Here is a 24,404-nt window from a genome sequence, read left to right as displayed (position 1 = left end):
CTGATCTACTAGCCGGACCAATAATATAGTCACGAAATTAGTACATAATAGTTCTGACTAGTTCAATGTAAAAGTCACTCAATTTGGTCATTTGGTGGTACCGACCTTAATTTACATCCGCTCGTAGACGTGACGAATATGTAAAACTTATGACCACCTGTTTAATTTCACCTCTCCAACGCGTAAAACGCACGTAATTAGCACTTGGCTATCCAATAAATCTAGAGATGTTCGGCCGTTATGCCTCCAACTTCATTAGCAAGAATTAGCAACAAGTTTGAAAATACAAGGTACAGACAACGACGGAGAAATCCGACAGACACAAAAATCCAAATAGTGATTGTAAGCACACCTCTTTCCCATAGTAACTATTTTTGTATTTTTACCCAGCCATATATTTATACAATAAGTTTTTAATCCAATTACTTACAAAAAAAGGATGAATGGCTGGAGATAAAATGCTTCTTGGGCGTCGGTAATTTTCAAGTCCTTTTGCGCGATGAAGCGCGTTGAGCGGGGGCATTCTAAATGTCGATGAAGCAGCCATACTGTTCGACATGCCGCCAATAAAGTCGTGGGCTGGCAAATGGCGCAAGGACTCCGCGCGAATTTTGGGTGCGGATAAGCACGCCGGTCGAATGACCGCAGTGCTAACCATTCGCGATACCGGTATGTTATTTGATTTTGCAAAAAAAATATGTATTTTTGCTAACCTATTTTTAATTTGTTAGGGATGGAAATGCCTATTTTGTTTATCATCCGTGGCGTCCCTGGTGGCCGCATCGAGAAAAATGAAATAAAGCAGTACCCTGACGACCACTTCTACGCCAAGCAGGAGAACGCATGGATGGACACCAGTGTGTGGAAATTTTACGTAGAAAAACTTTCAAAGGTTGAAATTGATGGTCCCGCTGTCCTTCTAGTTGACAGCTTTAAATGTCACGTTTCCGAAGAAGGACAGCGGCTTGTGGCTGAAGAAGCCAATGCTACTTTGGTCCCACTACCTCCAAGTATCACTGCTGTGTGTCAGCCGCTAGATGTGGGTGTGATGAGACCATTAAAAGCATAAATACGGAACCGTTGTGGTAGACGCACTGATGGAACCGCTAAGGAAAAGCGCATCCGTGCTATAAAGTCTACTAACGTAATTTGCCAGCTGAGTGCGTGATGCCAATTGCGTGCACGATGCAGAATTTCTGCCAATTGTGATGCTTAAAATCAAAATTGCGCAATTGGATTGGTTGATCTCATTTCAGTCAGTTCAGTGCACGCTTTTCAACAACCAGCTAAATAAAATCCACATTTTTCAGACTCATCATTTTTAGAGGGTATTCGATTCTGGCCAACCGCAACCTATTCATTTCAAAAGACACGAAGCAATGGAAGCAGACGACGAAGACGTGGAGTCTACAGCGCTGCGCCGAGGGGTTACCTACACGCTTAAAAAAATACTGGTATATTTAAGCTCTGGATGAAGACGTTTGACTCGTATTTGACAAACAAAAACGTGAAGCGTCCGGTGGTGCTGGTCCTGGACAACAGTTCGACTCATGTCGAAATCGGTAAGTGCTTTTATTTTTATCAAAATTATTTTAATTATTATCAAGGATTTTGTATAAATCAATTTGACGGGTAAATTTATTTTAGGTGAAGTTTCCGTTTGATCACACAGAGGAATTGTGCTCGTCGGTCTCCCTCCAAATGCCACTCACCCCTATCCGCCTCTTGACGTGGCTGCTTTCAAGCCTTTCACGAGCATGATGAAATCTACTTTACTGGCCAAAATGCTGCACAGTTCGGACTGTACTATTGCAAAATCGGATACCATCGAGATAGCGTGCCATGTGTATCGTAACGCGGTGGTGACAAGCCCTGAAAACGCTGTAAATGGCTTCAGAACCATGGGAATCTATCCATCATCCTTGCCTAGTATGAAGGCTTGTTTACGACTATTTGCGAGCGATGGAGCACGCGGAGATATTGGAAGGGCGGCATGGCTCAAGCGAAAGCGTGAAATTCAAGAAGAAATACACAGCAGCATTATACAGCTGCCAACAGCACCTCGCACTAAAAGCAAACGCTCCCGACACACCCTGGACTTTGTAGGGCGTCTTGTAACCAAGGAGATGCTGCTTCAGGGTGAGCTTTAGTCGATAGCCAGAACCGTGCACAAAACCGATAGCCTCAAATTCCATCCTCATCTTTTGAATAACCATTGCACCTCACATGTTCGTTTGTAAAAAACGCAAAAATAAGTATTAGATGCGTTGGTTTTCCCTTTTTGATTTCCAAAGACCCAATTCAAACAACAATTGGTGCCTTTTTTGCTAGATGCACCTTTTGAACATGCCCAAAATCAGGCACTTAACTGGCAAATTACGTTATTACTGCTTAGGAAAAGCTAGAAAAGAAAACGATAATTCGTAGCTTCGAAAAGGCTATCCCGAGGTATCCGGAAGTGAGAAAATAGTACAAACACTATGCGAAATGCAGCCAGCACACACACAGTCTGGGTGCCACACAGATCGTGCGCATGCTGGCTGCTCTGCCGTGTGACAGACTGTCAGTGCCTCTGTACAGTCTGTACAGAGGAATGAATGGTCCATGGATGCGTCCCAATTAACAGCTAATCATAGCTGACTAAGGCAAGGAAGTCAGTGGCTTTCATAACCTTTGTCAGCTCATTCCACAACCTTGCCAGCTGGGCACAAGCGGCGCGGCCTGCCTCGGAACCGATCACCGGTACGGCGGCGCCCATGCGCCATCCCTGACGACCCCCACGACATGCGACGCGTACGTACGGACTACTACGACATGCATTTGTGTATCTGTGCGGCTTACACCTGTCATTGCCAACACGGAAGAGACATTACGGGCTTGTGCGGGGCATGTTGAAGGGTCTAGTCCCTGTACTGTACTTGCGGATGGTCTGGGGTACTGCTGACATGGGGATGACAAGCAGAAAAAGACAGCACCAATGCATTATAAAAAAATATATGTATTATGAGGCTGTTTATACTTGTTTATTCTTCAGAAGCTTCCGCTTCAATGTAGGCATGCGCTACACGGCGGCGCTGGCGCCTTCGGAACGACCGTATTTCGTTTGAAGGAAGGTTAGTGGCCGGCTCCCATGTTGGTTCCCACGAGGAGCGAAACTGCACGTGACCATTAATTCGGCGATCTGCCAGGATGGTTCGCATTTGGTAGGTAGGCCGACCACTTAAGTCAGTTCCTGATGGCAAGACCCATTCTGCCTCACCAGCATCCTTTCATTGAGCAGCTGCCTCGGTGAGGCGGGCCTTGGTGATGCGACCTTGTGGTACGGCATCTAATAGACGCTTAATAGCATCTCCGGTATTTGAGGCACTACCTCGTTGGAAATGTACCCACGACCTCAGGTAATGGGCCGCAGCCTCATCGAGGCGCCCCCACTTACGCGCGCGGAGGTGGGCTTGGTACCACTTGAAGAAGGCTGGAAAGGCTGTTGGTGGGGCTGCGTCAGTGGGGGGCCCGTCGTGTTGGCTTGCCATCGTTGAGGTGAGTTGGAGAATGATAGCTAACCAAGAGTAGTTTAAATTGAAGTTAAAATTAAAGCTGAACGTGATGCTGATATTAACCTAAAAAAATAGACACGAAGCTAAAGTTTCTTTGTTTAGCGAGATGCGACTGTACTTACGGGTAACGAATTTCACTCCGTATTCAACGCATGTCGGTTTACCTGTGGGCGACCAGCAGGCACTCGGACACTAGGAGTATCAGATCGGCGGCGTTTTTTCGTCACGGAACGATTGACTAGAGTCCTTCTTCCATCCAGCCCCGTGTGGTTTTTAATCTGCAGAGCAAAATGCACGTGGATGCAGATTGCAAATTTGAAGTAGTACTTGCATCCGCACGAATTCGTACTCAAATCCACATGCCATCCTCCATCAGGCTGCCCAAACACCTTCATTCGCGCGTAATTAACACCCATCTGGGCCGACACTGGGGCTACTTCGCGACTGCGTCCTAGTTCCGGAAGATAGATACGCTCACAGCCACGTGACATCACACGAATCACGTCTGGGTTTGGGGAAACAAGTAAGATGTCGATGCTGGACCGGCTGGGAGTCGTGTCCACAAGAAGATCTCGATTGCGAAAATCCTTAACCCTTGCATTCAACTGCTGTGTGGCTTCAGGGGATTCCTTGAAGATTCTTGAAGTTACCGACTGGCGTGCGCAACAATCCGCCAGCAGCTGGAACAGTGTTCCACTCTTATGTTTGGTCCGGAGAGTGTAGTCACGCTTGATCAAACGGTTGAACTGCCCCACCGGGTTGTTTGTAGTGGCGTATCCACTAGGGAATATGGAAGCATTGTCATCGCCAAAATGAACTTCGCACCCACATACGCTCAAAATAGCCTTGAAACCAAATCAGCTGCTCTTTTTCCGACCACTTGGTTAGAATCTGTATCACTTGTTCGTCATAGACATCTTGGCTATCCGTGAAATGGAGATCATAGATGTCCGCCATCACTTGCTTGGACAAGTGCTCCGGTACGCCCTTGAGGTTTTCGTGAGCCTTGGCCATCACATGATAGAAACACATCAAGTATACAAATTCACAATCGACACCAAAAACTCGTTTCACTGCGTTCTGTTGGGCAGCTTCAGAATCGGCCATGACGAACTTGACCAGCAGTTGGCGCCCACCAGACACGGAAGTAAAAACCCTGTGGAGCTCGGCCAGCGCTGTCACGTAAATTTCCTCCAAACGTTGCAATGTAATGAAAAGTGCCACGAGATGAAACGAACGACACATGTCAGAGATCCCGCAGACAATGACAGGATACCCGACTTGATTCAACTTAAACGTGGCATCCATGTGAAACACAAATGATTCTGGGTCGCGGGCAGCACTCAGTATAAGACGCTTCGTTGTCAATCCCACCAAAAATGGGTTTTCGTCAGAGCCGTTCCCCCCATCTGGTTTGCCGCGTGCGTCACGTTTCCATCCGAACGAAGATGGAGTTGTCTCTGATATGGTCGGGCCATAAACCAACTGGTCGATCTGGCCCAATTCCTCGTCGAAATCGTCATCACGGTGCAGATGTTTCGTCGAATAACTACTGACGAACCACTGCACTTGACGTTGTGTCAGCATCTCCGTCTCCGTCAACCCAAATCGCGGAGCCATGTCAGTGCAAATCCGAGCGGGCTCCAACCCTTGAGTTGCCATTTCCCGGCCGTAGTCCTTGAGTCGTGGGGTCATTTTGTTTTTTGAGGGCCCCTCACCAGCGTCTCGTGAGCACCAGTCTCCATTATGGTGACGCAATAAGACTTTGGCACGTGAGCACCTTACCCTGCCACCGACACGCGTCATATGGCGTGGCTGCTTTGCATGTTTCTGAGGAACAACGCAGTAGTTGGTACCGCATCTTGTGCGGCTTGGTCAGAGCACACACCACACATGGAACCAGCTGACTCTTCACAATGATATACACCTTCATGTCTTCCATACGCAGCTGGGAATCCTCGCGAGCCATGTCGCTGCAGATAGTCGTCCACTTGGTCGTAGTTGGCATCTTTCGTTGGGGAAGGGGAAGGAGGGCTTCAGAAATTCAGCGTTTTACTGAATGAAGGATATTTGCTGTTAAGAAAGGGTATAAAGGGTGGTGATTGGCTCACGGATTGTCATAGCACTGGCCGTGATTCGCAAATATTCACTGGTGTGTAGACGCCCTAGGTTGGTGTGTTTTGGCCAATGCAAGTGTGGCACACATATAGATTGTGTAGTGTGATGTGACGTTGATGTGTCACACGAATAATGATTTACTCCGGAAGTAACCGTCTGAATATAATCCCTTTTTCATTCACATGTTTTTTCTGTGCTGTATTTGTTTTTTAGAGTGCGTTATTAAACTATCAAATGAAGCGTCGGATTTTTGTGTCGGGCTCTGTGTTTTTTCTTCTACTATGGTTGGATGCTATTCAATGGTGTCCGATTTCTCCGTCGTTGTCTGTAGAACTGGTGAGGTAGATTGTTTTCATTTCACAGCTATCTGTGTTGTGCACAACGTGGATGAAACGGGAGACAAATGTTGTGCTTTTGATTAGCGAATTTATACAATAGCAATATTTGATATACTTAAGTAAGTGATTATCGAACATTTTTCTTGATATTATGACATTTGTGAGAACTTTTCAAGTAACGGTTTTTACAGCAACGCCATGAACGACGGCGCAACGTTCACCTCCTCCGTGTCGAGACTCTACAGCCGTCGAGCGACTATCGAAAAGCGTGGTAAGAAGCCGGGCAAATCCGCTATGGTGGTCGCCGTGGACAGTTATCTTGAGTCCCCAAGTGGTGGTACAGCCTCCGATCTGTATCGAGCAGCGCGGAAACTTTCAGCACACAACGAATTTTTCGCTGCAAACCACACTGCGCTGAGTTTGCAGCTGCTCGATACGTTGGCAGAGCATCTTCTCGCTGTTGTGGCGTCGAATAAGGCAGCAGGCGTACAGGACGAGGCATCAACAGAGTAGGCGCAGTCGACCCAGTAGACTCCAGAGGACTCGCTGCAACTGCTAGAGCTCTGTTACTTGTTTGCAAGGAAAACGGCAATTGGGTATCCGTCACATGTGCTGTGTAAGCTGTTGCAATGGTCGAGAGCGTTTCAGTCTCAGCATTGTGGAATGGTTGCGAAGTGGACACAGGACTGAAGCTGCAACTTCTCGTATTGGCTGAGATGATTAAGATAAGTGCTGGTGTTAGGATTTACGCCAAGGAGATGAAGAAGATTAAGGATTTCTACCGTTCGTTGACGATCTTACTTAACAGCACGGAGGACGCTGAGCTGCTGGTTTTTAGCATGGCTATCCTCGCACGTCTTGTGCTTACGGAGTCTAGCCTGCTTCTACAAATTAGCATATGAGCTATTTTAAAGTCCAAGCAACCAGATTTCAAAATTTTCACTGAAAAATTTGCTTCCCAATTTGTAGAAGCAGGCTAGCTAAAACCTCCAGGGCCGTTTACACTATTTCTATGGTCTGGATCCGGACCTTGATCAGATTTTATCCTTTTGTATCTACACTAATCACAATTGGGACAAAATATTTTCTGGTCTAGACCCTGACCAATTCGGTAATAGACCCTTGAAATGAGACTGCGTCAAACAAAATGTTACTTATGAACCTAAGTACGAATCGCGATTTAAGCACTCTAAACGAAAGCGGGGCGTCTCCTCTATTTTTTGAGCCCTTATAAGCTGCAGAATGCTTAAAACTGAAGAAGTTGTGGTCGCTCAAAAATATTATCTTCATTTATGGGCCCTCGAAATGACGATACATATACTTTTTCAATTTAAGAGATTTAAAAGGCTCTTGTTAAAAGCAATTGAATAAGGGTGGTTTTACAGTTTTTTCGATGGAAGTTTACAATAAATGTCACTGTTTCGGTCAAGTGCGAAAATCAATTCTAAGCTCGATTATCTCGATAACTCTCAAAGGTTCGTAAGTAACATTTTGTTTGACGCAGTCTCAAATATGTAACCGTACTTTAGTAGACCTCACATTAGCGAAGGTGATCTTAAGTCGGGTTCGGAGTCCGGAAAGCTCAGTCTCCAGAAGTCATCCGGTGTCTGGTACGGCTCGAACCTTGCTCGATGACGTGAGCATTTGTTCTTGTGCGCCGCAGCGTCTACCGCACCAAGTGCGCCTAGTGCATCGTAATACTTCTTGCACTCCATGCAGTCGTGTCCTGGCAGCGCCTTCCTCTCTTCCCGATTACGCACCACCTCAACATACGCAAAACCCTTCCGCTTGTCTGTGGTCTGCGCTGTCCGCACGTTCTCCTTGTTGGCACCCGAATTTGTCAGCTCCAGTGTCTTCTCCCATTTGGGTTTCTTAAACATCCTCCGCTTCTCCTCGGCCCATGTGGCAGCCAGTGCGCCACTTCTTCTCTTTACTGCAAGCTTGAATATTGTTTTCTTCTCTTCTTTTGCCTCCTGAACCTCCTGCTTCTCTAGAGCTGGTGCAGGTGCTTCTCTAATAGTTTCTAACCCCGATACATCGCTTGTCTTCTTCTTCATCCACGTCGAAGTTGCCTCTTTAGGTTTGACAATAGTCGTAGTGGTTTTGGTATTGTTACTTGCTTTGTCAATTGTTGTGGCAGTTTGCTGGTTCTTCAAAGAGGAGGTCTGTGCGGTGCGGAGCGCGTGCTGGTACCTGTCAAGCAGCTTCTGCTGCTCCTTGAGCGTCTTCTGCAGCAGTTTGAAGCGCTTAGCGAGGGTCGCGGCCTCCTCTTCCTGCCTACGGATCGTCGCCAGCAACACCTCCTTCTCGTCCGGCCACTCCATACTCAAAGGAAGTCAAAACTGGACGCGCGCAAAAAAGGTTGTCTTTACAAAAGAATACCGTGTTACACCAATTTCACGCCAATATAGTGTTGAGTCAATGTGGAAGAAAATGGCCCGGATGGGACTGTCATTGAGACCATGTGGCTGCAATCTCCCTGACCTCGCACTACCCCCGCCAGCGCAACAACATAGTCAACTAAATGTATTTTTCTAAAGAAAAACACCATGGGCTCCGAGAGCTCAGCATTTTTCTTTCACCCGTCTCCGTTCTTTTAAGGTGCGTATAGCAGTGAATTGACGATTTTAGCCTCGCTGGTCGCACCTACAGTTGGCCAGTCTACCCGCCGCCTTTTCGACAAAACAATCACTCCCGCCCTGTTTTAGTTCACTCGTAGGCCGGATCTCGCGCACAACGCAACAACGTTTCTGCGGCCCAATCCAGCCAGTGTATCACTTCAGTAAATTCTCGTTGACGGTCGGAAGAAACGATTGTCATGCGCTTCGACGGCCTGCGCACGCGCAGCGCCAGCGCGCGGCCCTCGCCTAAGCCCGCGGCGTCTGACGTGCGTCCGAACCGCGGACACAGCGTCATGCCGCCGGCCACGATGCCTATCCCGCACACCATGACGCGTAATATGTCGCGTCCGGCGCCGCCTCCGTCCGTGGCTTCGGCCAAGTCCCATTCAGAGCCGACGCTGCCTCCGGTGGACGAGCTCTTCCCTCGGCCAGATCTGGAGCCGCGTATGAAGAAGCATCTCGTGCGTGTGGCCAATGAGACGTCTAATGCTCTGATCAAAGACACATTGGCTCAGGACGAGCCGGGCAGCGTGCTGTGGCGTCCGGCACAGCGGCCTCGAGGCGCGCCGGGCAATATCCACGTGCTGCGTGGCGCTGCTCGAGACGTTAGTGAAGCCAAAGACGCCACGTGCGTACGAGCCATCAGCGACGACGTCCACGCGAGTATCGAGGAATTCGCGCTCTTGTTCAAACTGGACTCGAGTCGGGAAGCTGCGGACCATTTGTTGCTGTTCAACGCCGACTTGGTGCAACACTCTACGCTGTATACACTCGTATCTCCTTCCGGGCAACAACCACGTCGATATGTGGGCGTGAAATGGGCTCTAGTGGCATCTCCGTCCAGGTTCTTTAGGAACCGAGACTTCTGCTACTTGGAGTGTCAAAAAGAGTTTACAGATGCAAGAGGGAGACGCGGATGGGTTCGATCGCTGCATTCATTAAAGCTTCCTTGCTGTCCGTCATTAGAGAAGGAGCACGGGGTTGTACGTGCCAGTATCTATCGATCTGGCCTTACAGCAGTGGAGACGGACGAACCAGGCGTGCTCAGTGTGACGTACACCATGGAGTTGGACTTGAAAGGTAAAATGGCATTGGAATTACTGCAGCCTACATTCTTAGCGCAACGGGTTGCAGCTCTGGCAACAGTAGACAAGCTGTTGCAGCAACAGCGACTAAGTAGCAGCCCCTTACTAGGCGATCTGGATATCCCAGCGAGGAAACGCACACGTGGCAGTTGCAACTTGTGTTTCCGTGAGTTTGTGACTGCTGGGGGCCTCCGAGACACACTGGCCTCGATTACCAACATGTCGACCAAGTCTAAGCGCTACGTGTGCCGTAAATGTGGCGAGGGTGTGTGTCGACGATGCAGCGACGACTGGTGGCTTGACGTTCCAGTTGTAGGACGCACCAAGGTTCGTATCTGCACTGTGTGCTCCGCAGAAGCCAAGCAGTCGCACATTTCAGCACACACGACGCGTGCCGGCACGTGTCCGGTAAGAGGACACGGCAAGGAGCCGGTAACGGAAGTGGAAGGTGTCACGCATCCTGGTTTACTGGAGCCACCGCAACACGAACGGAGACGCTCGTTATCGATGCTGGACCGACCGAGCGACGCGGCATCTTTTTTTGCGCAACAAGATGAGATCAAACGCGACTTGGAGGTGCGTGCCACTGAGCTAAGTCGACGTGTTCAGCTATGGGACGAGATGCAGGTGTACGACCGCGACTCCGGTATCGTGCTAGACGAGCAGGAATTGGCACAGAAATTGTTTTTACGTGAGGAACTTGAACGCGAAAAGAAGCGTGAGAAGGAGCAGGCTAGAAGTCGTATTCCTTCTTCCCGAGTGGCGGAGCAGCAAGAAAAGGAAGAACCGGAGGCGGAAGTGATGCCTCAACACCCCCAGACTCGCAGTGTGTCCACGAGTGAGAAAGCCGGACGTCAACCGATCGATCGGTTCCCTTCGTTTATGTCGTCGGAGCTCAGTAGTAACCAGGAGCCCAGCGACAACGAAGGCGAGGAGGCTGTCCGTCTCACAGCTGGAGCTGGCGCGCGACTGTCTTCTGACTACCGCGACAGTGACTTGACGGACTATGAAGAGCACACGATCGATGGCTTGGGGGAGATCCGCACTACCACGGACCTCACGCGTTGGTGGCAAGACCAACAACGCGCAAGTGAGACTGGTGAACAGCCAGGTACCCTACCGCAAGGACCTCTATCTCCTGTGGCGTCTCCGAGGAAGGCAAAGCGTCGTGCCAGTGATGATGAGAAGAACAAGACGCATCCAGGCCAGAAACCTCGGGCCTCAGTGGCCGCTGCATCAGTGAAGAAGCAGGAAATGGTTGATTTGTTTAACCACTGGAAGCGGGAGTCTACGAACGAGATGTCTCAGCACCAGAGACACAATTTTCATTCCGAGCAGATGCAGGAGTTCGAAGAGCAGGCTCGTTATCAGGAGGAACAGGCACGTCGTCGTCAGCAGTCCGACTTTGAGGAAATGGCGCAGTATCAAGAGGAGCAAGCTCGTCGTCGACAACAGTCTCTTGAGTCGCCGGTTCGTCGATCCGAGTCCGTTAAACAGCGTGAACCTCAACCTGCTGCGTCGGTGCTGCAACAGATCCAGCAACGCCAAAAGGAGCTGGAGAACCTGCGTCGCCACCGTCAACAACCGCGTGATGACGAGCCACCAAGCAGCCAGTTTTCAGTCGACTCGCAATCGTCTATAGCGGTTAAGGAGCGGTATCTCCAGGAACAGCGACAGCAGCAGCTGGATACTGCTGCAGAACGCAAGAAACAAGATCGTCTACGTGCGAATAAAGCGCTGGATCAAACTGCCGGCGAGGATGTAGAGCTAATGGAAACGTCTCAAGGTGAGTGGGTCCCGGCGCGAGCCAGCAAGGAGACCGACGTTGCGTCGGTGGTGAGCTCACCCCGACACGGACCGGGGTTGTGTGACCACTGCGGATGTCCCGAGTATATGGAGAACGGAACCGTGAAACCTAGTTGCAAGTGCAACACCGTTACGACTCCTACGAAGGCTGCCGGCACTGTTCTATTCGACGGCAAATGGATCAGCAGCCCCACGCCTCAGGAATCGTAAGGCGTACTGTAGTTAAGACAGTGTGTATGTCGTCGACCTACCGGGCGACTGCATGTAGATAGTCCCCAGTCTGTTGGTACCAAGTAAAATATCTGTTGTCCAAGTGAAAAAATCGAAGAAGCAATCTCTCGGTGTAGTTAGACGTCATGGTGCATGTACCTTCAACGTCCTGACGTGCCTTCCCGTTGGGAATGTCAATCCGACACGGAACTTTTTTTCGAGGAGGCTGTCGCTACGATACCTCGGTCGATGACTTGGCCAACGCGAGCCAGTCACTGCAATTGGCGACCCACAACACCCCGAATCCAACACATTCTCGGTGTCGTTGTTGACGAGCGGTCGAGTCGTCAATGACGACTCGACCGACTCTGCGAGACATTCTCGTCCACTGGACGACGACGTCCAGAGCCAACCTCCCAAGGACAATCATGTCCGCTCACGGTGATGTTACAGTATGTATTAGTACAAGTTGCTTGTTGGTCCATTACACGCGCATGCATCGCTCCCAGCGTCTGGATCACTACGATGGACATCATCGCCGCCGCAGACAGGAAATGGGCTATCTGCTATGCCAAATCGCAAAAACTGTCAATTGCGATACAGTAGCCCCCCCCCAGCAAAATAGGCATTTGATGATGACGTTGAGAACCATTTTGCCGTGCCCAGGCGGCGATGCCATCATCGATGGTGGTCAAGGTAGAATCGGCTATGCCGCCTGACCTGAAGGGAAGTCGACCATAGTACAACCTTTGCGCGCAGATAATACTCCTGCAGGAACATTGCCTTCTACAATTCTTGAGGTACTGGTACATGTACATGAGACTCCCAAATTTTGGTCCCAACGACATTTTTTACGACGCTTTAGTATTTTTCAAAACAGATTACCCGAGTATTGTATGCTGGACAGTGGCATTCCTCATTTGATGAAATTATTCATTAATGCCATCTATAGGTTGAAAAGCATTCGAAGCGACATTGACACGGAGGGGATGGGCAATTCCGACCCGACTCTGGTTCAACATTTCATTGTGCACGTCCAGGCAACTCCACAGCGAGAGGAGGGAAGAACGTCAGAGACTGCGCTCGCTTCTTATAACAGCAGGCCGTCACCGCCGCGCCGACCTCAACGCAACGGAGCTCGACTGGCGGTCAAAGTGTGGTTGTGTTGCCGGTCAACAAGCTCCGTCGCTCCAGCCAACTCTGTCGCCTTCCGTGCAACTGGCTCTTTGCATCGCGCGCAAGAGATCCGTGCTTGGTGCGAACTTCCTCAGTCGGCTTCGTGTTCCAAACCTGTTGCGTCAAACAGTGTCGGCAACTTGCAATTGTCTTTTGTGGCAGCTGAGGACGTAGACCCACCGAGACCTTTTGCTCACTCAGGTGTAGGTGCTTGCTTAACACCTGCCACTCACCTTCACAACCGTCTGGCAACAGCGCAATTAACTGTCGGGAATGGCAAGTTTCGGCGCCGACTTCATTCGGGGCTCGACGCACTCGACGTCGCACTCCGGTCGCTCCGGTCGATCTGGACGGTCTGGACGAGGCTCCGGTCGGAATGACATGGACTCATCCATGGCCAACTCGACCAACTGTGCCAACCTGAAACATGGCTACAACAGCTCCGCAGACGGCTACATTCCCGGCAAATTGCCACTACCTGACGACTTTTTCCCCGTGCCACAACTCAGCTCCAAAGAGAACAAATATCTACTAGGTCTCGCGAAACACGCCTGCAAGGAAGTCGTGTACTACTCGAGACAAGACGATGGGCCTATGAAATGGCTACATTTATCATCAGAAGACGGTGTGGACGTATTTCAAGGTGTGGACAACTCCGGGACCAGTGATACGCAACAAGATGCCAAGGCACTTACCTATTTGCGCGGGTCTTGCAAAATTCGTGCAACAATCGATGAGATTTCGGACTTTTTCAAACTTGACACCCCCGAGAAATTATCAGGTTTTGCGCAAACCGTAGGCAAAGACTTGCTGGATCAAAAGACGCTGCTGACTCTTGCAACTCCCACACCGGATAACCCAAAACATTACGTCGCAGTCAAGTGGACAGCAGTGGAATCTCCTAATAAACTCGTTCGACCCCGCGACTTCTGCTACATCGAGTGTCACGACGAGTTTATTGACGCCAACACGAAGCGACGGGGCTGGGTGAGGAGCATCCACTCCATCCGTCTACCATTCTGTCCACCTTTGAACCGTAGCCACGGTCTCGTCCGTGGCAGCTTCTATCGATCCGGATATATCTTCACCGAGTCGGCCGAGAAAGGGTGTGTGGACGCAGTGCACACGTTGCATGTGGACATCAAAGGGAACGCCCCTAATTGGCTAAAAATTCTGGTGATGAAGCGTCGCATCAAGAATATTGCCCAAGTGAATCACCATTTCCAATTACAGCGCTTGACACAAGAAAAGTTACTCGGAGACTTGGAGTTGCCTGGGAAAGAGGGCGTTACGCACTGTCAGCTCTGTGAGACGCGGTTCGGGTTGTTCCATCGTCGGCGGCTGTGTCGAAAGTGTGGCAAAGTCGTCTGCAACCCTTGCGGCAACGAATATCTGCTGGATTACGCCCGCGTTGGTGCTAAAAAGGTGCGCATCTGTTTGGAATGTTCCGAATCCGTAGTGTATGGTGTCAGTGTACCCATGATGGACGGTTCGATTCGAATTGTCGACAGTGGCGTCAAAAAGCTAGACGACAGTCAAGTGCGCCCTGCATACGATGAGTCGATGATTATTCTTGAGAACCGACACCATTCTATCGACGAGAATGAATTTTATTTCGAGAACGAAGATGTCAATGGATTGGCTGATATGGAGGAAGCGAAGCGTATGAATAAAGAGTTCGAGGACATGTTGAAGAAATCCAATAACGCGTTTAACGAGTCCAGAGTGCAGACAGAACGGAGATTCGACAATAACGCCAAGTCTTTGCTTGGTATGAACAGTGCGTCGGGTGAGACGTTGCCAGTTGATACTCCATTAGGTGCAAGCGCATGGGAAGAGCAACTTAAAGACGACGATATGGAAGATGACGAGGAACTAGGCCTGCCACCTAGTAAGAGTGAACAGATGCGTAAACAGTTGCAGTACGAAGAGCAAATGCGTCGCGAACATATTGAACGTGCGAAGAAAATGCACCAGTATGCAACAGGATCGAGTGAACACTGTGACCCGCCTACGAGGCCTCGTGCGCATGGATTCGTACGTAATGAGTCGGGAGATTTCCTTGGATTAAGCTCTGAATATGGCGAAGAGGATCACGCCGGTGTTGGTGCTGTCGGATCCGATGGCTTCAATTCTAATTCTGGTCGTGGGGTGTCTAGATCTGAGCTTTCAGATGATGGACGTTCTAGATCTAGATCTAGAAGTAGTCACGAGTTTCGACACCTTCCTCGTCGTCGTGACACTGGCTTCCGTAGTCGACATGAAAGCGAGGAAAGAGACACGTTCGAGAGTCAGAGACGCACGCAACAGTACTTTGACGCGCGTAATGCTCGCCTTACACAGCTGAGTGGAGGCCAGCATCGCCATACAGCTGACTTTGAGTCGAGATTCCGTTCCTCAGGTGTTGGAACTGGTTCGGATCCTCCTGTACGTCATCAACCAGAGCTGGGGTCTCCGTACACTTCTCTAAGTGACTCAAATCTCGCTGGCGCGTTCACAACTCGCCGTCGACATCGCAGTGACGACCTGGAAGACCGAGACGACGAAGCTTTCCGGTTGGCCATGTCCGCTATGCGGCTGTATGAAGAAGAACGCGGTGCTAGTCTACACGTCACGGAGGAGACAAGACAAGCAGCTTTAGCCAAGATGATGGAAGTCTACGCACGGGAGATCGAACGTAGTCACAATACCGAGGACGGCCCTTACAATCGAGGAACTATCTCGGACACACGTCGTCTTCATCACGACGTAGGCATCGCGCCTCCGCTACGACGAACGGTGAGTGACGACCGTCCGCCGTCCTTTTACGGCTCTCCGCTGCATGTTTTCCGACATGACGAGCAGTTCCCGACTCCGAGACGTCAACGACGTCCAAATTCTAAGCAACACAATCGTCGCGAGGAGGCGTCAAAGGAGCGAAAGCAGAAGAATAGCGAAGACGCTCACGAGTACAGAGACCTGTCGGACCTCACGTCTAGCGCGTTCCAGGCCTTCCAGATGAACTCTCTTGGTCCCAGAGATGTTCCGAAAATACCGGTTGATGTGCCGGATAGCTCCGAAGATTCGGAAAGTAAACCCGAAGACGCTCTACCAGACGTACATATCCAGCGGGAATCCTCAAGTACGACCCATGTACAGCTCAAGTCGGACACGTCGGGAGCTGCGTACGGCAGTGTGGAGAGTAGCGAAGTGTCCAACTTGATCTCCCGACCCAATTCCATGTATGGAGTGGCCTCCGATACATTCAGTGACATGGACTTCACTGACCTCCCACATTTAATGCGGAAGGACGACGCTGCTGGTACTCGAAGTTCGTTTACGGATCTCCAACATTGGACTGAGGTACCGTCAGAGAACGGAGGAGTCGAGTACGTTCCGGAACCTTGGTTGAGTGACCTACTGTCTCCACTTCACTTGGAGGGCGTGCAACACGTAGACGACGACGATAGTGAGAGTCAGTCGTCCAACGCATCGTCTCAACTCGACTGGCAGAACTCCATGTCGAATCCGTACCAAGATCCTCAAATAACGGATTCTGAGTCCTCGTTCGTGCGAGCGTACTCAAATAACTGCCAGAATGAGGCGGAATCGTACTCAGATCTTACCAACACGAACAACGCACTGTCAGCGAGTATGGTTACGCAAAACGACGAGCCACCGCGACGTCAGTACCGCAAGCCTCCGTCACTGTCGGAACTCTTGTCGGAATATTGCGATAGCGAACGCTCGTCACTACCGTCTTACCTGGAATTCGGAGGACAGGCCGAACTGGAGCCTGAGTATCTTGAGGCCATCGCGAATGCGACCAATCAAGATGATGTCCCAGTAGAAGGAGGAAGACGAGGGCATGTACGGAGAAGGTCAAGTATCCCATCTGAGCTGGAAGCCATGACGTCACGTGAACTTTTCTTGTAGACTGTAAGCGTGTTTCTCAATCAAAATAACAAAAAGTAAAACCTTCATTGTGTGGTATTTTATTTATTAAAAGATGTATTTCTGGAAGTGCCATGCGCGAGAGTTCACTGCACGAAGACTTGCAACGATGTCGTCTTCTGGTGGCTGCCATACGTGATCAGGTCTTAGCTCCATCACGCAAGCAGCAAGTGATGCAACAACTCGTCACTGTCGTCTCTGAACAGCAACAACATTGGACTGGTGACTCACTGTCATCTCCACGGCAACGCTACTTGAGGTCGACGGCTCGTAGTATTTTAGAGACAATAAAATAACTTACCGATTGGTATCATGCAGTGAAATTCGGATTGCTCGAATCCGAACTATTCAGAGGCGATGGCGCAGGTTGGCAAATTACGGAACGTGGGTGTAAAGCTTTTGCTGATGGGTTTATTGTAAAAGACACTTGCTACAGAAACGCATTCTGGTGACAGTGAGGATGACTCAGAAGTGGAAGAACCGACAAGGTTCGGACCATCGTACTCTCTTTGCAAGATCTCGTTCCTGAATCTACATACAATATCATGGTGTAGGTGTTGCTCGATTTCGAAAGAGTGCCGTGATGATTCAGAAAACGTTTCGAGGTCACTTCGTCCGAAAGCACAAGTGAGTACATCTCGACCAATGGATACATGTTCACTGATGGTAACGCATTATCCGCTCATAATGCAGGATCGACCTTGTCTCATATATCGCGGGACTTTTGTCAAGAGTGGAACGTCTCCGAAAGGATCGTGAAGTGTATCACTTGAAGTGTGAGGATATGCAACAGGAACTTCAGCAGCTTCGACTCGACGTCGCGATCATACGAGATAAAGTAACCGAGAAAGAGAAAGAAGTGATGAACGTCACTAGAAAAAATACTGCTTTCCGAGATAGCAGTGTCGCTCACATAGACGCAGTCAGGTTGGTTAAAACCTACCAAAACGAAGAAGCGAATCTCGAGGAATTAGCTCATGATCTTGAAAAAGAGCTCCCGGAATTAAGAGACAAAGAACCGGTGGCTCACGTCGCTGCCAGAGTAATTCAAGCATTATTTCGAGGCGTTCATTGTCGGATGAAACAAATACGCGAGACCCAGCGTCAACGACAGACTCACATCCGGTAATGACGGTCATAGTATCCTCATAGAAAAAAGACTCACTTGTTGTATGTTCAGAATGCTCCAATCTAAAGAGTCATGTTACAAGCGCATGCAAGCTGCGTTAACCAGTCGTAACGAGAAAATATGGGACGCAAGTGCGAAAGTCATCGCTGGTCTGTACCATATCCAGCAAGCGAAGGTTCAGCGTTATCTTCTCCGTCGAAGGCGAGCTGGCAGACGAATTTCTCGTTTGTACTTGGACGTTAAAGCCCGAACTTTATGCACTGCAAAGCTGGATTTGCTCTGGTTAAAAGTAAAGCGACAAGCGAAGGAATTCGCAGCGAAAAGGCTTCAAACTTTACTACACCTCACATGGTCTCATTGGCTACATTACGTGCTTAGTGAAAAGCAGAGACGTAACCTCATCGCAGAACGTGAAGAAGCAGGGTTAAATCAGTGGCGTAACATAAAGGCAAAGAGGTTTTTATCGGCGTATCGAGCGAGAATTGTCAAGCGCGAACAGCTGGCATATGGTATTATGCCTCGACTTCATAGCCGCGTTCTTTATCACATCCGTACTGCTATTCAGACGAAAAAAGAAGACAGTGTACTTGATATTTCTTCAACGTTCTTGCTGTTAATTCGAAATGACATTTGGACGTGGCGAGTGCCACACAAACAGCTTTACGCTCTTGCAGACCGGTACAACCTCCCATTGGATTTACTGAACTTAAAGCAAATTAATCAGTGGCTGACAGAAGAATGTCCGAATTTTGTAGATCTCTACGCGCCACTTCCAACACAAACCATTCTCGTTTTAACTTAATTCTCATCGTTTTTTTCACTTCACGCGCGTGTTATGATACAACACCAGCGAGTTCAAGAAGTCTACGAAGCGCGCATGATTGCTCGCGAGTACATTGCGTTATTGTACGCTGGAAACCTTGTGAAAATGTCTGCATCGACCACATTCTCAGCTCATCAACGACAGCGAGCAGTTGATATCTTACGAGAAAAAGATCGTGTGGAATACCTACTTGTTTCAATGAGTACCGATGTGAAAACTAAGCGTCACGCTTTTAATTTTTTTCACTGCGTAAGGAACCATCGTTTGTGTGAACGGTGTTTGGTTGTGAGACCTGAAAGGGATGAAGTACCATCCAAGTGCTCGAACTGTGGGCATAGCCACTATGAAACAAACACTGCGGCAAGTGATTTACGCCTCGAATCGCGTGAGAGGGACTTCAATAAGGAGACAGGAGGCTACACATCCGACCCGACGTGGGTTTCGACTACAGAACGGTGCGATTATGTCGTTCTTAACACGTTTCTTCATGTTTTAGCCCCAGTGAATCATGACAATAGAAAAATTAATACTCTGAATACGTTATGGAAGCTTGCGATGAGAAAGGCTAAAGTACCGTTAGCAGAGCTTGATGACCTCTTGAATGCATCGCGACGAGAATTGGAGGCGTGGTCAGCAGATTACTGTCCTTCAGGTGTGGATGCACAGCTTGACTTATTCATCACAACCTTGAAGGATGAATTAATGCAGGTAGATGCTCAACGTTCGCGTGAAGCTCAAGCTACAACGACGATTTTATCGCAGCAGAAATTACATTTTTCTCAAACGTTAAGGTGAACCGAAAGCAAAACAAGCGGTTGATTCAACAAAGCGGGCGTTTGAAGCCACTTTTTAACTCTTCTCGAGCTCCTGGGGAGTAGCAACCGGAGATAGCGGCTACTTCCTTACCTTGTCTTCTTTTGAAGCTGTAGAAGCCGAGGAGTACGAAACGGTTGTAGCCATAGACCTCAGCGTACGAGTAGTGATAGTATCCACCACCATCGGCACAGCTGCCCATAAATACCACATCGGGCATCAGGTCGTGCACACTACGCATGCCCAGCGCCATCTTGTTGGTCAGTGTTCCAGTCAAGGATCGTGACCTCGATTTGACGAGAAGACCCTCGGTATACCATTCCCATTCGCTTAACGTGTACCGCGAGCCAGCTGTAACAAGACCCAGTAGTTAAAGCTTAAGTTTTTTTCTGTTTGCTAAGATTTACCATTATTCACGTACAGAGTGCATCATTCGACTACGCAACAACCAGATTGAGCTCTTACGTCCCCAGTTGATGAGGTTGTCAAGACGGTACTACATATTATGTCTATGAAAAGTCGGCAGTTTATCGATTGCTCTCAAAGAGCTTTCAGTTTTTGACCACCTACCAGTTCTGTCATGGACCGTCGCATTCTCAACAATAAAGTCGGCAACAGGTGACTTCGGCTTTTCATTCTCGATCGACGAGGTTGTGTGGAAGAATCGAGGAGAGCCGGTGATTCCCGCAGCTTTCAGCATCGTTGCCGATCATTGAGATAGTTGAGGGATCAAACGAGAGCGCAGCATAATGGTCAACGCTGAACACTGAGTGAGGTACTCCAACACCACAAATATTGATACAATCACCAGAGAACATAACCATTAAATCGGGAGGGATCACCTACCATTCTATTCGGACGAATCACCAGTGATTTGGACGATTTCACCACTACAGCAAGCTATATATAAACATGCAATTGTGGTCGTTTCGTACTGGTACATTTAAATCAACGCAATAATAGACCACAAGGAAACACATCGCTACACTTCAGAATATTCAGGAGGCGTCTCTCAATGAACGACCCGCCCACGATGGCGCTACCCGGGGCATGAACATAGTCGCTTAATAACATCGAGTTCTTTTAGTTTACTAACGCAAATCGGCTGTACTTTAGAGTGAGGTGGGCGATACACGACGAGGAAGGCGAATTCCTTGGGTGGAAATCTGGAACACAGCCATTAATCAAGATGTTTCACTGGATGAATTTGTGGATTCTCTGCCCAGTCGAAGTCGTCAAAGAAATACACCAGAGCGATGTACCTTGGATCACGGCAAATTTGATGACGATGAGTCCCTAATGACACGCCATACCATGCGAAGAATTATAACTAGGTGCACTTCCGCTAGATGTAAAGAGACTGAGATAACATGTCAGTGTCGATACCGAGTTTTAACGTGCGAGAAGAGCAATTTGGCTGCTGTATCTGTCGACGGGGACCATACAATGCAGGACACAGCCGTCATGTCACCTACATCAAAACTTCCTGTCTTGACAGATAACATGAAGAAGTGTATTGATAAACGACTTGAAGAAGACTCGACAATTACCCCTGTGGCGCTGTTTGGGATTATATGCAAAAAGATATCCCGTATGACACTAGAAGGACCTCCTCCACTATTGAACCAGGTGCAGAGCCACACCAAACGATGGCGGAAGGCTCATCGAAGAGATATCATGCAGCCCGTGATAGATCTGTGTAGACAACACATGTACGATACTCTGGTAAACATTTCCGATGAGCCCACAGATTTGATGATACTTTGTGATACAAAGCACGAAGAGAACACGATTGCTCCCCAACTGGGAGACGGATCTGCACTGTATCCATTTCGTATTGGTATCACTTCTTTTTCGATGCTGGAAACATACGTGGAGGCGCAGCGCGATCCACGGTGTACAACGATCCTTCATATCGATAGTACTCATAGTATTGTCAAACAGAAATTTCCTGTATTCGTTCTTGGTTTTTCGGATTGCCGGTGCAAGTTCTTCCCAATGATTTACTTTTGCACGTCGCAGCGAACCGGAAAAGATGTAGCATGGTGTATTTCGTATACGAAGCGGATTATTCGAGATTTTTTTGATTGCCTTCTCACCAGCCTTTATCATGTCCGACGCAGACAATGCGCAGCTCAAAGCTTGTCAAGTTGCACTTCCTCAATCCAAGTAGCTAATGTGTTGGTTTCACGTTTGTCAAAACGTGAAAGACCGCACTAAGGGAAAGCTAGAGCGCGTGACTATCGATATCATCTTTCGGGACCTGAACAATCTTCACTACGCACGAAACGAGGAAGAATACCTGAGTAGAAGATCTCTCGTTTTATCGTCATGGCGTTCTGCATCAGCATTTTGTGAGCATTTTCGCAAAGTAGCTGATCATATAATTTCACAGTGGATTTTACATCCTCGTTTCAGTCAATGGCAGGCATTTCATACTCCTCCTGGATACGCAGCTACGAATAATCCACTTGAACAGTACCATAAAACACTCAAGTTAGTGAATAAGTCGAAGAAAGCAGCTCCTTTCGAAATGATTGAGCGCTTAGATCAGTCTCGACACGTTTTTATTAACACAAAGTTTACTTTCAAAAGCTCTCCACAAGTGTCACAGCGCCTAAAATCTCTGTACAATTTGACAACTCGTAAACATGAGCTATCAGCCAAAATTGTACCCACAGCTGATGGCATTCCTGCTCAACTCGTTCAAGTCCAACACTTTCCAAAACGGCGCTATGGTGACAATGAAAGTTGCCCTGCCAACGACTTTTTTGCGGAGCCCGATAACAAGAAATTACCTTACAAGTCGATACACGTTTTGCGTATGCAGTGGAAAAATATGCCAGTCGATGGATGGTTAGTGAACGCTGTGTCCCGCTTGTGTGGTTGCCTCTTCAGTGGTAAGTTTGGTCTCTGTGTTCACATAATTCACGCAACACGGCAGCTGCAAATTCATTGTCCAGGAATGCCCGACGCAGAGCGAATTTTCGCAACTACTGGAGGTCAACTTAGAAGAGAGCGATTAACCACCCTCGAAAATCAAATTGAGAATAGTAAAGAGACAGCGCCATCCGAAACAGCTACTACTGCGCTCAGTATACAATGTATTGACGTCAGACCACTGTACGGACCAAGGTGGAGGGGGTCGCCACCTGAACAAAGCCACCCAGTGAGTTTTTACGCATCTCGTCTAGGTACATATCGTGCACCTCCAGAATTACATGAACCGATTAGCCCGCTGAATCTGAATGGTGAATCTGACCGTCACTTTGGAGCGCATGGATTAAGCTCGAGGAATTCAAACGAATACGAGAATGTATTGACTTTCGTGAGTAATCCAACTGGTTGGGTAAGCTCCAACAATTCGGAGGAGTCGCAGCCCGCTCACATAGCACACGAAGAAGTGACATCAGCAACTTTATTACATGGACCGTCACAGCCTACTCGAATTGTAGAATCATCATCACCTCATCATCTTGTTAATCCACATATCATCGCTGTCCGCGGTGCAAGAATGATACACCCCCTCTCAGAGACTGCGGCAGAACAAGCTTTAAGTGAAGTTGATAGCTGCGAAAATAGTGAGACTACAAGAGGTTGGTTTGAGGAGACAACGGAGAATCGCTCGACCAATACACTACCAAGCACGCGTCGTACTTCTTGTGACCAGACCAAGCGTCGCAGGTACTAACGAACAAATGCAGCGGCCTTTGTTTTATATTTGCTAAACACTTTTCTGTAAAACGACTTTGCCTTTTTTCATATATATTAAAGGCTGCTCGTGACAGTGGAATCACATATATAAAGATATTGTACACCTTCTGATGCCCACTACAAACCAATCCGTACAAAGAGTGTCAACTAAGCATTTGCCATTGGTGATGTTTCCCAACTCTTTGGTGATTTATAACCACATGGTGGATGACCAAATCTTTGGTGATGCAGATAAAATGTATGGTGATGGTGTACAAATCTTTGGTGAGTATTTCTCTCCCTCTGATTCAGAGTCTGAACACTCGGCAGCTGCTGAAACTCAACTATGTAATCATGTACTGTAATGACCTTTGATTATGCATGATGGCTGATGGCCACGTTATCAATTCTAATAAAATAACGTGGGCTGGACGATTTCTACCCGAGAACATGTGCATAATCAGTTGCAAAAAAAGAAAAACTGTTGTTTGTTTTGGTGTATAAGCAGTCGTTGAAGGCCACCATTCATAATGGTTCTAGCTAGAAGATACTCAGGTTGTATTACGTCGCGCAGTGTAGTTTCGATGTGTGGCTGAGAATAGGTTTTGCTCCAAATCACAGTTTCGGACTCAAGCTGCCGACTCGGTGTTGATCAAGCCTTACTCGTATCAAGTCTACAAAGGCTGCCGCGTGGTTTGCTACTTTCTCAGTTTCAAGAGCAGCGATTTGTTACCTTATACTTTTTTTTGGAGCTGGAGGATCCCGAAGACGAGCGCCTCGGCGGTTGGAGGGCGCCCTAGGACATAAATGTCGACGGGGACGATGCGTCGACTCCACGAACGACGGCATATTAAGCCACCACCTTTGGCACAGCTTCCGAGAGATACCACATAACGGGGTCCTGGCATCTGGTCGTAGATTCGACGAAGAATGGGTGCCATCTTGTTAATCAGCGTTCCAGCAACAATCATTACATTCGTCTAACGATACCCAGGCGCTCGAAATCATATCGAGAACCAGCTGTGGCAAGCGATATGAAGAGGGGTGATGAATTAAGTCGGTCTCAAACGACGGGTTGATGTAGATGGACATACCGGCATGCATC

At 48.5% G+C, this 24,404-nt stretch overlaps 4 protein-coding genes across 4 annotated transcripts; 3 read left to right on the top strand and 1 right to left on the bottom strand.

The window, feature by feature from the left end:
- Positions 1 to 8,828: 8,828 nt before the first annotated feature.
- PITG_09021 (uncharacterized protein) lies at positions 8,829 to 11,732 on the top strand (the record flags this gene model as incomplete). Its single annotated transcript, XM_002903002.1, has 2 exons — positions 8,829 to 9,711; positions 9,826 to 11,732. The coding sequence occupies 2 exons, from the start codon at positions 8,829 to 8,831 to the stop codon at positions 11,730 to 11,732; spliced, it is 2,790 nt and encodes a 929-aa protein (XP_002903048.1).
- Positions 11,733 to 13,289: 1,557 nt separating this feature from the next.
- PITG_09020 (uncharacterized protein) lies at positions 13,290 to 16,823 on the top strand (the record flags this gene model as incomplete). The annotated part of the gene is made up of 6 exons (XM_002903001.1): positions 13,290 to 14,584; positions 14,651 to 14,727; positions 14,773 to 14,884; positions 15,296 to 15,731; positions 15,834 to 15,950; positions 16,017 to 16,823. 6 exons carry the CDS (start codon positions 13,290 to 13,292, stop codon positions 16,821 to 16,823), a joined length of 2,844 nt encoding a protein of 947 aa, XP_002903047.1.
- A 2,386-nt stretch (positions 16,824 to 19,209) lies between these two features.
- Positions 19,210 to 19,859, bottom strand: PITG_09019 (uncharacterized protein; the record flags this gene model as incomplete). Its single annotated transcript, XM_002903000.1, has 2 exons — positions 19,210 to 19,238; positions 19,700 to 19,859. 2 exons carry the CDS (start codon positions 19,857 to 19,859, stop codon positions 19,210 to 19,212), a joined length of 189 nt encoding a protein of 62 aa, XP_002903046.1.
- A 327-nt stretch (positions 19,860 to 20,186) lies between these two features.
- PITG_09018 (uncharacterized protein) lies at positions 20,187 to 20,906 on the top strand (the record flags this gene model as incomplete). Its single annotated transcript, XM_002902999.1, has 2 exons — positions 20,187 to 20,224; positions 20,723 to 20,906. 2 exons carry the CDS (start codon positions 20,187 to 20,189, stop codon positions 20,904 to 20,906), a joined length of 222 nt encoding a protein of 73 aa, XP_002903045.1.
- Positions 20,907 to 24,404: the final 3,498 nt, after the last annotated feature.

This window comes from Phytophthora infestans, genomic scaffold, assembly GCF_000142945.1.
Source record: "Phytophthora infestans T30-4 supercont1.16 genomic scaffold, whole genome shotgun sequence".
NCBI lineage: Eukaryota > Oomycota > Peronosporomycetes > Peronosporales > Peronosporaceae > Phytophthora > Phytophthora infestans.
The sequence above is the reverse complement of the archived record's forward strand: the minus strand, read 5'-3'. Positions and strand labels throughout refer to the sequence as shown.